Source organism: Molothrus ater, chromosome 8, assembly GCF_012460135.2.
Source record: "Molothrus ater isolate BHLD 08-10-18 breed brown headed cowbird chromosome 8, BPBGC_Mater_1.1, whole genome shotgun sequence".
Taxonomy (NCBI): Eukaryota; Metazoa; Chordata; class Aves; order Passeriformes; family Icteridae; genus Molothrus; species Molothrus ater.
The window spans coordinates 23,150,436-23,164,858 of NC_050485.2; the positions used below are offsets into that span (position 1 = coordinate 23,150,436).

Below are 14,423 nucleotides of genomic sequence, written 5' to 3' on the forward strand. Positions count from 1 at the left end.
TGGTTACACCTGCACTTTGGAGTGTCCCTTCTTCTCCAGGAAGGAAGGCGGGTCTCCCCAGCAGTGCGGGGTAGTAGCATTTGGGGTGGGTTTTTTTCTGACTTGGACTGTTAAGGACAGGCTCTGAGACACACACTGTGTGTGTGTGAATGTCACTGCAGCAGTTTGTCACTGCAGCCTGTGACACCTGCCAACCACCAAAGTTAACTGTCCCTGCAGGGCTTGCAGAAGGCACTGTGATCTTTCCTCACGTGCTGCACAGAGCAGGCTGCCATTGCTTTGAGCCCCCAAATGCAGCTGAGCTGAGTTGTGGTCTCCTGTCTCGCTCCACTTGTCAGATCTTTCAGGGAGCCAGTTCAGCTCAGTGCCTCAGTGGAATTTGTGCTTCTATTTCAGCTGGATTACCAAAATTCATGAGAGAGGGCAGTGAGCTGTAGACAGGCTCAGCCATCTTAAGGCATCATACCCCAGTTTTGGGGCTAGGCACAGTGCTCCATGTAGGTTTGTCCTTAGCCAAGACCTGACCTGTCCCCTCCTTCATTCTCTCCACCCTTTGCTGTTTACCCCTGCATACCCTGTCTTGTCTTCCTACAGCCTCAGAGCAGCTGGCTGCCTTGCATATGTGGCTCCCATTTCTCTCCTGCCTGTGGCACCTTGGGAGTGCCCAGGGGTCTTCCCTGCTGTGCTTGACTTCCAGTCTCCCTGCCAAAGCTGCAGCTCCTCATTCCTGCTCTCTCACCCATCCCAACCTCTGGCATTTTTGCTCATCCGTGGATGGCTGAATATTCATTTCCTCCTGGCCTGATTGCTGTGAATACCAATTCCTCCTCCTTTTTCCGGCTGTTCTGTAGATTTTGATGTCTGCCAAATTGTTTTCATTCCCTCACCCCACTGCAGACTGCACCTCCGCAGAAAGTGATCCTCTCGGTGCACAGCCCCAGCTCCCCACCCAGCCCTTCCTCCTGAGCTGAGTGATCAGGTTGCCCTCCTGCCTCCAACAGGGACAGACTTCTCCCTCCTCCTCCTGCAAACAGCCAGCAAATTAGTGTATCCAGTTCAAGAGGCAGAAGAGTTGCAGCCCCCTGCAAGGAGACTGCAGCAGTTTGCGGTGGCACTGCGTGTTTCACTGCAATGTTCCTCAGCTTGCCAGTCTGCAGATTGGTGCCAGGTTGCAGAGTCCTGTCCAAAGCAGCAAGCTGCTGGCTCCAAGCTGAAGCAGAGCTTTTCAGGCTCAGGGTATGATCAGAAAGGCCTGGTAAAGGTGCCTGCATTCATGCTGAGCAGCTTGGTCATAAACCCTGGCCTGGAGCCTGCTGCAGGTTGAAGCTAAGTGAAGAGAGGAATGTAGTGGAGAGGGGATGTTTCCATCATCCCCCAGGAAATCTGTGTGTAGTGGCAGCAGAGTGGCAATGTTGAGAGGAGAGGACTGCAGACACCTTGGATTTGGATTTAGTGGTTTTTGGATCTCTTGTCTTGCCCAAAAAAAGAAGAAAGGGAGACCAGAGTATTCAATTTCTCTTTCTGTTCAATAGTCCTGCTTATGTGTTGCCAAAATGGAGCCCAGAGGCTTCCACTTGCCCATGGCATCCTGGCAGTCACTCACTCTCCACTGGCCCTAAGCAGCCAGTGGGCACAGGAGGTGGGCTTCCTGCAGGGCAGTGGGACAGCCTGGCTACCCCTCTTCCAGATGTGAGCTGGAGAGCAGTGCAACTGGCTACTTGGCTCCACCACTGTTTGGTGCTAGAACAGTCCCTTCTCTGGAGCACAGGGCTCATGGCTGGGAAGAACAGGGAGAGGAAGGGTGAGAAAGGGGGCATGGGAATGGTGGGCTCTTCTGGATGGAAAATAATGCCAGAAAGGAGGAAAGGGTGGACCAGAGGAAGGAAAGGAGGAGCAGAGGGAAAGAAACAAACCTGTAGGCTAAAATGGAAATAATAATCCACTGGATGCTGCTGCAACCTAACTCCCAGGAATGCTGCTCCAAGGCCCCCTCACTGCGTGGGGATGTTTGCCTGGTCCTGCACGGCCGTCTCTGCTCCTGTGCCAAACCAGCTGTCCTGCCTGGAGCTCTGGCCTTTGCGGCTCTTGTGAAGAGGGCAGGATGTGTTTGCTTTTGCCTATCACATATTTTTTTAAAGAGGGTGGGAGTTCCTCTGCTTGAATTTCCAGGGCTGATTTCCCCCATGATGTTTCTGGTTTCTGTGACTTGGGGGACTTCATGGTGCTGGGGTCGTGGTCCTCATCCAGGACTTTTGACTTGACAGCAGCTGTTTTCTTGGACTGCTTCATGCTTGCCAGCCTGCTCTGAGATGAACCAAAAGCTTTCCCAGCACAGGCACGCAGGATGGGCATGTGCCATCACAATATGGGGGTGCCTTGCGTGGGCACCTCTGGGAACACTTCCCATACCCAGCATCTGGTTCATGTGAACAATGTGCTGTACTGGGGTCAGGCCCTTCCCCATGCCCAGAGCACCAGCTCTGTATGGATCTCTGTCTCTTCCTATGCTGCTATTTCCTGATTAAACTGTGAGCTTGACTTCAATGGATCAGATGAAAGTGGCTATCTCCCACTGTCTCTCCAACAGTTGTTATCTTGACCCTTTTTCCTCCTTCCCCACTCTTTCTGTCTAAAGCCGAGCCTCTAATTTTAGACCGAGGGAGATAATTGAGGGTCAAAAAAGATTGCTGTGTAATTTCAACATTTTTTTCAGTGGTTGGGGTGGAAGACAAAGTTAGGAGCTCCTTGCCCTCAAACCTTTGTATTGCGGTAAAGAAGGACATAGGGGAAGGAGTGAGCTCGTACAGTCTGCTCTGTGCAGAAGTCATGCTGTTCCTGCAATTAGCTAAAACTAAGAGTGTAAAGCATAAAATACTGTATTTCCTTTGCAGATCCTATTGACTGAAGAGTTCGTAGAGAGAATGCTGGAAGATTTAGAAGATCTGAATTCTCCAGAGGAAGTAAGGCTGCATCATTCCTGTATCTTCCATGTACTGTCCCAGAGAGCTCAGCCCATCCTGCAGCTTGTCTTTGATCCTCCCCTCAGCCTGCAGGCTGCAGCCCTGCCCCATCCATAGACTTGAGGCCATGCTAAGCCTTCACATCTGCTGTGAGCTACTGAGGCACTGAGAGAAGGGATTGCGAGAAATACTAGACAGGGATAGGTATTAAGGGAGACTCTGTGTTTTGATTTCCATCAGCATCTTTTCCAGCAGAGTATCTGAGCACCCCAAATGAAAGCAGTGCAGCCCCCAGGCCAGGTGGCAGGGTTTCCTCCATGCCGTGCATAAATTAGTCCTCACCAGCAGCTCCTAGCACATCACCTTCCCTGCTTTCAGAAAGGCTGAAAGTGGTGGTAGCACATATACTTTTGAACAATCTGTTGTATGGGCCTCCTTTAATGGGTTTGGTAAGCAGGCAGGGCTGTTTCACATCTGCTACTTGGCCTTCACCTGCTGGCCCTGCATGGTGTGTGAAGGACCATCACCAGTCTGGAAGCATTACAGCAACAGCCAGGGGGCTTTATAAAGCTGGTACTAAACTTCCCACTGCCATGTGATGTCTTCCTGGGGAACATTTAACACCCCGTCTCCCATGCATGCCATATAAATATTCTGCTTGACTTCAAAGATCAGTGGCAGAAATGACATGTAATATTTTTAATCCCATTTTTTACAGCTCCCTGCAGACTCTAAAGAAACTTTCCTTGGCTTGTAGAACAGCCCTCCTATCCCTTGCTCTGCTCCCCTCCCCCCAGGAAAATCTCAGGGCTCTAATTGTTTAATCCAGAGTTGACTTAATGCCAGGGTGTTCCTCACTGTGTGAGTGAGGGGAGCATGCTGCTGGCTGTGCAGTGACTTTCAGGCCAGCTTTTATCCAGTTAAACCTAATCCAAAGCTCATTTTTGCTAGTGACATGGAAGCCCGGGAGCACTTTGGTTTGAAGGCCCTTTAGTGAAGGCTTTGGACGGCTCGTGTTCCTTCACTGTCCATTGAGGCAAAGAGCATGGCAGCTCCTGGCACAGCAACAGGGTGTTTGGTTCCCACTCACTGTGACTTTGCTGAATTAAAAAGTGAAAAACAAACAAATGCAAAGGATGACTTCTCCAAGAGGATTGGTTTGGAACCACTGCTGTTTATAAAAAGGAAAATACTTGAGATGAAATGTGATCTTTCAGCATCCAGATTCCTCCAAGGATTTGTAACTTGCAGGATCCGGGTCGGGCCAACTGAAAGCATTCCTCAGCAGGCCTGACTGTTGCTGATGATGTTCATGTGGTAGAATGAAGCACTGTGAGGAGTCTTTCCTTTGCCACATAAAGAACCACCTGTGTTAAGTGAAATGAAGGGTAATAATCTGTCTGAGTATCTTTACATGTTTTTCACATGTCCTAGACAGCAACTCAAAATTCCCTGGGCTGTGCAGGGCCAGTAGATTACATGGTGCAAGCTACACACAGGGCTTGAGTTTATAAAAAAACTTAAGGACTTGAGCTGTTTGTTTCCTAGAGGATAACAAACAGGAGTTTGTGGTAGCCTCTATCCTGAAGAATCTTCCTGCTGTGCCCCCAGATCATGGATCAGACCACGAACCACCAACATATTAAGGTCAATGGGTACTAACTGCAGGTTACCCTCATGGGCAGCTGCAAATGGAGCAAGGTCAGGAGCAAATTCATTTTAGAGACACCCTTGCTGTGGAGCGGGCAGCTGGAAGGGGTCTCCTTTAGCAGGAGCCTCACACTGAGCCTGTGTTGGTGCCCATCAGAAACTGGGTGCTTACGGGAAGAAAGACAAGTAATTGGATAAAGATTGATGATTTCCAGTCGCTGTCCTCTTGTACCAGCTCTCTTATTCAAACAGCCCTGGGAAACCTATGGTGCTGCTGGCCTGGGTCTCAGGACTCTCCTAGGAGAGGACCACTGTATCCATAACCACTCTGAATTAGCCACCTCCAGGGCAGATTGTCACTGGTGGTGTTGGGTCCCCATGAGATTCCTCCCTGGGAGTCCCATCAGGGTGTCAGGGAGTATCACAGGGCAAGGCAGTGCAACACTGGGTGCGGTACAGTTTTGAAAACAAAATGAGCCTGCAAACAGGCTTCCAGAGCTATTCTCCCCCCCCCCCCCCCATCATGTGTTTTGGTCCTCAGGTTGGCCACTGGGATTGCATTAAATGCCTATACAGAACTTGTTGCCATTCAGCTGTGGATGGGGCAGATTTGTGGCCTAAGAGATTCCACCCCATGCCTTCAACCCCACCCCACAGCTGGAGGGAAAAGGCAAAGGCAAAGGTTTGAGAGACCTTTGTGAATGCTTGGACACTGGTCATGTGGTTGTGAGAAGGGTTGGTGGTAAGGCTCCTTGCAGCTCTGTCCCTGAATTGGTTGTGTTTGGGTTGATGTTGGGGTGACTTCCTAGCCCAGGCAGGGACATCAAGATGGGACTGGTGGACTTGCCTTGTTTGGGAAACATTGGCCACAGACGGTGCTGTGTAAACCAGACTGGGGCAAAAAATCTCCCTTCTGTGTGCTTCAACCAGTGTTTGCAAAACAGCCTGAGCAGCTGAGTGCCTTTGTGAGCACAAGGCATTGTAGGGCTCTGTGAGGCCTTTGTGCCAGAGGTGGGAAGGACTGCAGCAGGAATGCTGTGCAGGCACATTGGCTCTCCCCAGCCAGGGCAGCACAGTTTGCCGGTCACCAGAGAGCTCTAATAGCTCACCTACATTCCACTCTGAACAGCAGGGGTTTGAAAGCTGCCCTCCAGACTCCCCTTAAAGCAAATGTGGGCTCTGGGGGCTGGGCTGGGTGAAAGAAGAGGGACGTGGTTAGATAGGAGGGAAGACACTTCTGCTGCAAATCTTCTGAGAGATTGGGAAGTGGAAATAGTGATGGGGGCAGAAACCCTCCAAAATTCATCTGACGAAATAAACAGCGCCTGGGCTGAAAGCTCAGAACTTTACTTTGGCAGCTGAGACAGGCCCCATTATCTAATGTCCACTGCTGTCCAAAACATACCGATGGGGAAATGTTTTCTTAGTGGCCTCTTGTTTTAAAAAATAATAATAACATGGGGCTGCCTGCCTTCGCAACAATTCTGTTTTTTCTGTGCAGATTGTAGTGATATGCATTAACTGGTTCTCTTTACTGTCTTACAGTTTAAACTTCCAAAGGAGTACAGCTGGCCTGAAAAGAAACTGAAAGTTTCCATCTTGCCAGATGCCGTGTTCGACAACCCACTGCATTAGAGCTGAATTACACTATTCTAACAACTGGGAGAGCCAAGTTACTGTCCATTACCCAGTGACTCACAGGATAATTAATGCAGTAAAAACTCTGCCTGCAAATAAAAAGAGTTTGCTGCACAACCACTGCAAACAGAAGAGGAGCTACTCAGCACCAGCCCAGACCGAACTGAGCCCTTTCCTTTATCCTTCCCGAGGCTGAACTCTCTGGGAGCAGCCTGCGTATGTGTGAGTGCGAGTGAGAAATATTTAACTATGAAAATTAGTAGTAAGGATCCTTTCTCTCTCCTAGCTGCAGAACTCCCCTCTGCCTTAGCCCAGGGTGTAGACGCTCTGCACGCCTGTATTTACACATACATTTCTGCCAGGTGCGAGCCTATAATCCATGGATTAAATGTTCTTTACGTGACTCTGGAGTCCTTTTGTTAGCCAAACTTTTACTGACTGCAGAACTGTTCTTCCATGTGCTATTTTTTTTTTTCTTTTTAGAAACGGAATGGTATTTCCCCTGTTTAAAGGAGGCCAAAAGCTCACATGCTTGAAGCTGAACAGATTTAAAGATGAACTTTCTAGTTCAGTCAAGAAAAACAAATCCAGATCCTCCCTGCCCTCAAATTAGGCATGTTTTAAGTGTTGGTCTTGGTGCTATTAGCTATGGTATCACTGCAAACAGAGGCAACTTTATTCTTGTGCATCCTGTCCTTGTGCCTGAACCCCAGGGAAGGTCGCAACCTCTGGTTTTGCACAAGCAGGAGGAAGAAAGCTACCGGGGCGGGGGAGATCTCCTGTTTACAGTGTGTTTATCTTTAAAGAGATACTGTCAAGTATTTTTTCCTTGCTGTTGTACAGAATTTGAGAAGCTAGAAAGGATCATTTGTTCACAGGGACAACTTCAGCAGCTCTGCAGGATCAGGGGGCTGCTTGAAAGCATGTGAAGTGGAGATCTCTGCTGCCCTGGCACAGCAGAAAGGAGTCTCAGCCTCAATGAAGGCAACTATTCTCCCTGTTCCAGCAGGGTTGTGCCCTAGTGCAGCTCCATTTTCCCCTGTAGCCTCACTGTGGTGGCTCTTGTTGCTGACCTTCCTCCTTTCAGATGGGTTTGAACTGTAAAGCATCAAAACCAGTTTGAAAAGACTCTCTGTAGATCCCTGTGGCTTCCTCCTTGGAGCAAAAGGAGTGTGCAGAGGAGCCGGTCTCTGCAGTGCCAGGTTGTGTCTCTGCATCAGCTGCTGGCCCTGTGGATACCTGCAGCAAACACTGCAGGCTTTACCCCCTGCTGCTGCTGCTGCTGCTGCTGCAGGGTGTTTCTGATGCATATTCCCCAGCCTTCCTCTGCCCATTGTCTTTTGGTGACAACTCTTCACTCCTTGTCGGGGAAGGTGCAGCTTTCCTTCCACCCCTTTCTGCCTACAAGATAACTGGTGGTTTATGCGCACTTGCTGTGTGATCCTAATACAAGTATAACAAAAGCTTTTAACACTTAACTCCCCTGATCAAACAGCAAAGTCCAGGAGGCCTCACAGTACCCTGGGGTCGGTTTTCTGTTTGTTTTCTGATTTAATTTCTTCCCAGCACAGTCGGCTTTGATGTTTTCTGCATATATTTGAGGCTGGTTAATGTTGGTCAAGAAGCAGAGCTAGGAGCCACAAAGCTTTCCTTGGACTTGCTACAGAATTCCTCTGTGGCCTCAGGCAAGTCACTCAATGTCTCTCTGTGCAGAGAGGGTGACTATTGACTAGAGGGCTGTAGGACCTACCGAAGCATGCCAGGGTTTGCAGGGGAGGGCGTGCTTTGTGTACAAAGTAGTATTTGTATTATTATAATTGTTTTTATATTATAATTTAAGGCAGGCCAAATGCAGGGTCCAACACTGCTCTGCAGAACCTTCCTTTCTGCAAAGCTATGAAAGCAATTTACATGTAAATGAGTTTGTCATTTTGTCTGAACTCAGAGGATCATCTTAAAATCCTGCTGTGAAAGAACAAACTTTCAGATATCTGCATGTGCCAGCCAGAGTGATTTCTGTGCTGTGGCAGGCTGCATTCATCCATGGGATCTCTTGGCCAGTTTTCATTGTCCTGGTTAGCACTAAGCATCCCTTCTGCACTGCAGATGTATGTGCAAGAGACAGCGTGGGTGAGAAAGTGCCATGAAAACCTACCAGTCCAGCTTCAAAAACACTGTGCCCAAGTGTCCCACCACAAGATAATGGGCAAACAGATAATTGTGGCAGTGGGGAAAAAGCAAAGGCAGCAACTACAATTTTGTCCCAAAGCCATCCAACAGTAGCCCATGGATGCTCTTGCACAAGCTTGCTGGGGGTGCTGCAGCAGAGCTGGCCTGTTGCCATGATGCTGGCTGCTCTTCCTTGTTTCCAGATGCTAGCTCTCATTAAAAGGAGTTTAAAATCCACGTCTTGGTGGAGAAGGGACATTTGGAAGGTCAATTGTTGCTATTCCTGCAGAGATCAGCACGGGGCAGAGAGAAGTCCATCAGACCCTCTCTGGGCTCCGACACACATCTGGAAAGCTTGGGACCTCCTGCCCTATGAACTCTTTGAGCTTTCACGGCAGGGATCTGGTGCTGTATGCAGGGAAAGCACCTCCTCCAAGCTGGCTCGTGCTCCAGTTCTGCCTTTCTCATGCTAGTGTTTTCCTCACTGTATTTACTCTCATCAGATGCTCTGGGCTGGGTTTCCATTGACTTCAGAGGGAGCACGCTGAATGCATGTGATAATCCACCCAGTATCCTTGTGTGTGTATGTGTATTTTTGTTCCATGTCATGTATTTATATATAGTTCTGTGTATTTGAGTTATGAACAGGTGGCATGCCAGAAATCTCTATTTCTGAGACACTTTCTCACAGATCTTTGCTGGTAGCCAGATAACAATTGAGGGGGGAAGGCTGGAAGGGAAGGAAGTGAAATCTTCCTATTTAGGTAAGGGGGGAAATATTAGACAAATAATTGCTAAAATAGAATTCTGTGTCTTATTGTTAGAGCAGCTATGAGAACCTGGTGAAAGTCAGCCCTTAAGCTCCCTGATCATGTTGCTGCCTCTCAGAAACTTATCTAAGAGTAGGAAAGTTGCAGTTACTCAGTATCCTGAAGAGCTGGGCAGCCACAGGACATCCCCTCACGATTCACATCAGGTTTGCAACCCTGCCAAAGGCTTACTCACTGGCAAGTAAATGAGATGTGAAGTTTGGATATTTTCATCTTGGGGCAAGAGGACATGTCTGTGTGTGAATGAAATGGAAAAGAAACCTTTGTATTTTAGTGAGCAAGTAGTTTGAAAGAGGGAAGTCATCAGTGTTAATAAATACCACAGTGTTTTGCTAGCTCAAACCTGATGAGATGGTAGGACCACTGGTGCTGATTTTTTGTTGATTGTGTAGAAGGCCTGAAGCAGGTTTGTATGGACCCAAAACCTGTGGGGCTTGTGCTGGCTAAAGACAGTGACCTGGATGGAAATGAAAGCATTCTGTTTAGAAGCAGTGAGTACAGGATTTTTCTCTCCTGAAGAAATCTGGCAATGCAGGTCAATTCAGATATTTGGAAAGATGAAGAGCCTTGAAAATCCAGCATGTGACAGCAATTCTGAAACAGGAGAAGTCTTAAAAGCCAGGACTACTCTCTCCCTCTCAATTTCTGATTAAAAACAGGACAAGGAATGTATAATTTCAGTATTAAAGTATGTAGGGTGTGATCTGAGCAGAGCAGTCAGTCTTGTAGCTGCTGTAACCATATTTTCAGTGGCTTAGATAGATGGTGCCTGCTGTGTCTAATTCTTTGAGGATGGTGTATATTGGTTTTACTCTACATGGAATTGCCAACAGTGATTTGAAATTATATTCTGAAGCTCTTCTCTTTAAATATTCAGTTGCTCTTGGATGGCTTTTGAAATTACACCATCAGGTCATCAAATCGTCTTGGGAGAAGTGAGGGTTGTGTTGTTTTTCATCTGGGACCAGTAGAAATATTTTTTTAACAACCCAAAACACTTGAAAGCAGTGCTTGGCTCTTCCCTCCTCCTAGGTTGGTATCCAGAGTCCATGTCCTGCTTTGCCAGCTTGTACCTGGCCAGGGCAGGGCAGCATCACATTAGGTGGGGAGAAAAGCTTGAGGCCAGAGGAAGCCCTTAGATCCTGTGTCCAGTTTGCCCCTAGCCCAGAGCATGGCCTTGTGCCTTCTGGCTCCACTGTATCAAGTCTTGGGGCTCTATTCAGCCCCTACTCCATCTGGGCCCGGTGAGGAAGGGTTCCAGCACCAGGAGAGCCCTTCCACCTTCCAGGGACTGGGTGACTGCCCTCCTGTGAGAGAACACATTGTGCCTTAATTTTTCCTGTGAGTGAAGCTGCAAGGGCAGACAAATTGTGAAGCAACCAGGAATTCCTGTATGTGCATCTGTCCCTATTAATAAATGCCAGCCGGCACAGCAGCAAGACTGTATCCAGAGCAATCTCAAAATCCACATTTGCCTATGGGGTTCACCTCTTAAGATTTTAAGCTGGATTTAAGTCTCTCAACCTAACAAGCTCTGTTTCAACCCACTGTTTTTATAACATTTTTTTCTGTTGTGCAGTGTCTGCCTATTCTCTCTTATTTCAAAAAAACCCAACCCTTGTGTTTGACATGAGTCCAAAATTTCAAATGGAGAATAGGCCTGAGGTTGCAAATGTGCTTTAAACGTGGTCCCGTATCGACTTGCCTCTCAGGCAGTGAACCTGTCGTGTATTGTGCTTCACCGCCTCTTCATTTCTACCATGATTCTGTTTCCCTAAAGTCGCTGACAGACCATAAAATCATCATAAGTGGCACATCAGTTCACAAACGTCATTTCTGGTCTGCTGTGAAGGGGCTGCCCCGTCCCTTTCCCTTGCTGGAAGACCACAGCATCGTTCACCTGCTTATGGAGCCCTGATAGCAGGAGAGGATCATCAGCCCAGGAAGAGCTACACATGGCAGATGTGGCTGGCCAGGGCCTGGTTGTTTTTAAACTCTCCTGATGCTGTGCCTCCCCTCTTTAAAAAGAGGAAGAGAGAGAGAAACAAACCCAACCTCGAAAAGCCAGAAGAAAATTTCCTGCCCATTGTCGTGTTTTGCAAACACTGTTCTTTTCTCTTGCCCTCTCCCTCCGCTCCCGACGAGGCTGGAGATGAAAATGGCTCCTTTGTTCCTTTCCCTGGGGCCCAACTGCAGCGAAAGTGCGGCTCCGGAAACTCCAGAGCCTGAGAGCCAGGGTGGGAGGGCCCGAGCTGTCACCGTGTGTGGTGGGTCCTACACAAACACGGCTTGTGACAATGCCCCGAGCAGGGTGGGAGCAGGAGGGCTCCCTGGTGCTGATGACGAGGCTCCTGGGCCTGTCTCCCTACAGAAGCAAGCAGGATGCAAAACACACAGGGGCTGAGGAAAGGGAGGTGGGTGTGAGTGGCCATGTTGTCCTGGTAGGACTGATCATGGGCTGGGGAGCTCTGGGCTTTTTTTGCTTTCCCCAAAGTGGGAATCTGCAGCCCCGTGGAAGCAGGCAGCATCCTGCTAGGGGCTTGTAGTGGTTCCTGGCTCCTGCACTGGGATGCTCCTTGCACCCATCCAGCCTTGTAGTCCCGGTACTGTGAGTTTGGCCACAGTCATGCTCCAAACCCAAGTTTACTCTTTCAAAACCCTTCTCTTGTCCAGCCCAGGCTGGACACACTAACTTTTCCCTTTTTTTAAAGGGATGGAGGTTTTGCCTCTCGCTGGGGACACTACTTGTTTTGTGTGCTGAATGGAGCAAAGGCAAGGTTCCCAGGGCAGGGGACACATGGGTGACTGGGACCACAGCAAACCCTGACCTTTGGGGTTGCCCTTGCAGCCCTGGGGTGAGCTTTCTGTACTTCAGCTGTGTACATGTGTGTGTGTTTGGGGGTGTGTGTGGGGGTGTGTGTGTGGTCTGCAGACGCAGGGGTCATATGGATGGAGGAGCCCCAGGACACTCCCAGTGGGGCTGGAAGGAGCCTGTGTTTCTGTGGCCGGTGTACCAGTACCTTGTAGATGGCCTTTCTTCCCTCTCCCCTCCTCCTTTTTTTTATAAAAGACAAAAAACAAACAGAAAGCTAAACTAGCAGAGGTTTTTAAATATTTTATATTAGTTTCTAATGTAAATTCTTACATTGTTATTGCAGTGCTGGGTGTGTTTCGCCTGCACGTGACTTTTTGTAATATTTTTGTGAATCACTAAACATTTTTTTTCCTCCCGTGTAATCTGAGTGCATTAAAGGTATTTGCAGAATTGTCAGTGTCCTTCTCTGCGGGCAACCTGTTGGGACTGACTGTCTCCTGCTCAGCTCTGCAACTCCTTTGGCAGCTCCTTCTCCTCGTTGACACCTTCTTCCCTGCTCCCAGGGAAGCGGGGTCTCTTGCCCAGACCTCTGGACTACAAGTGTGGGAGGGAAAGGGATCTTTTGTTCCCCTAAAACTCAGCAAAATGACTGGTCCCAGGACCTGCCAGATTCAGCATCTTCCATGAGCATCTGCTGACAAAACCCCTTGAGTCAAGGCAGCCTGAGTGCCCTGACAGCCAGGGTTTTCCGTGCTCTTTGGACAAGCTGGAATAGGGAGTGCTTGCACGTGGGTCCAAGGATGCAGCCAGTTGGCTGAGAGATGGCAACCTCGTCCACCAGCACAGGAAGGAGGGAGCTGGGGTGAGTGTCAGGTCAGGTCCGTGTTCCTGTCCTCTGCCAAGTGCCTTCTGGCTTCAGTGGGATTTGTGGGGGTGTGGATGTGTGTGCAGAGAGTGAATATGTTAGAGAAGAGACACAGCAAACACTTACGAAAAAATATTACCGAGCTAATGTTGCAATGATTTCCCAGTAACACAGAACGATTTTGCAGTAATCTTTTTACACTCCTCAGTAATAAATGCCTTTAAGGCCAGAGAAAAAGGGTGGAATATCTGGGCGGGGAGGGGGGGAGGGAGATTGCAGTGCTCAGAGGAAGGATGACAGGGAAAGGAAAGGATGCATGGAGAGCCAAAATCCAGCTTTAGGCAGGTTTTGCACTTGCTCTTCACAGGTGTTATCTGAGCCCACCCTGCATCAAAAGGGGAGCAATCAGCAGAAAGGGTTTCTGCAAGGATTTCTTTTCCTTTGAAGTTTGGAGTGAAAGCCATCCTTTTCCTGAGACCTCTCCCACAGCTGCATCCAGACACAAACTGCCCCAGCCCCAGTGCAAAGCAATGAGATCTCCAAGCTCTGCCAGTGCAGAACAGTCCCTGCTGGATGTGACAAAGAGAACATCCCCTCAGCTTGGTAAGGTTTCACCGTCTCACTTGGGGAAATCTTGATGATCAGTGGGGTTCCCCAGTGAGGTTATTTACCCAGACAGAGGCCTGGGGGGAGAGAAGCCACCCACAACTGGTTCTTTGGCCCAAGACCCCCTCATGCCTCTTGCCTTCTCGGTTTTTGAAGTATGCACAAGCACAGGGCCACCCCTTTAGGACATCCCAGCAAGGATGGCAGAGCCAGAGCAGCAAGGGACCCCACATAGTGCTGCGAACCCTCACTGTCAGCCACTTAGTAAATTTAATTAATGAATTAAACTGTCCACTTGTGCCTTTCCTGTGGTGGCCAGGCAGTACCCCCTTTGCAGCACTGCATCCCAGCTGATTCCTCTGTTCAGCCCCAAATCCGGAGGGGACCCTGGAGCTGTGGCACAGCGGGGTGCCCCTCTCCTGCTGAACACCCTTCCCCCCAGGGCCCACCACCGGCATGGCTGTGCCCAGCCCAGGCAGCCTCGCTGCTCTGCCTGCACCCCAGCCAAAAGCACCTTCGGGCAGTGAATTTAATTAAGGTTTCTGAAAAGCAGTGTCTGGGAGCCCCTCCTGGATCTGCGGCTCTGAACTTCATTAGGAGCGGTTTGTTGCTAATAATGCCGGCAGCTTCTCTAATTAATAATGGAAGGGCTGTAAGCAGATGCCAAGCCAGGAGAGGGAAGGATTTGTTTGTTTATTTCGGTCCTCTCTTGGTGTTTTTTTTTTCTGGAGTGTAGAGAGAGGGCTGGGGCTCATTTCCCATCTGAGAAGTGAATGGCAGTGGCTGGGAACCTCAGTGGGGAAGAGGGTGCACCTGTGAAGCTGAACAGGGAGATGGAGTGAGGTGGGAGATGGGTCCCCATGGGTGGAACAGAGGAGCATCCGCACACC

At 49.2% G+C, this 14,423-nt stretch overlaps 1 protein-coding gene across 2 annotated transcripts in view; it reads left to right on the forward strand.

The window, feature by feature from the left end:
- The window catches only part of SUFU (SUFU negative regulator of hedgehog signaling), an 87,924-nt gene extending 75,412 nt beyond the window's left edge, over positions 1 to 12,512 (forward strand). For both annotated transcript variants that reach the window (XM_036385581.2, XM_036385582.2), the window contains exons 11-12: positions 2,892 to 2,960; positions 6,156 to 12,512. In XM_036385581.2, the coding sequence (XP_036241474.1) occupies positions 2,892 to 2,960; positions 6,156 to 6,245 (159 nt within the window). In that variant the 3' untranslated portion in view covers positions 6,246 to 12,512. The remainder of the gene's footprint in view (positions 1 to 2,891; positions 2,961 to 6,155) is intronic.
- The last annotated feature ends 1,911 nt before the right edge of the window (positions 12,513 to 14,423 follow it).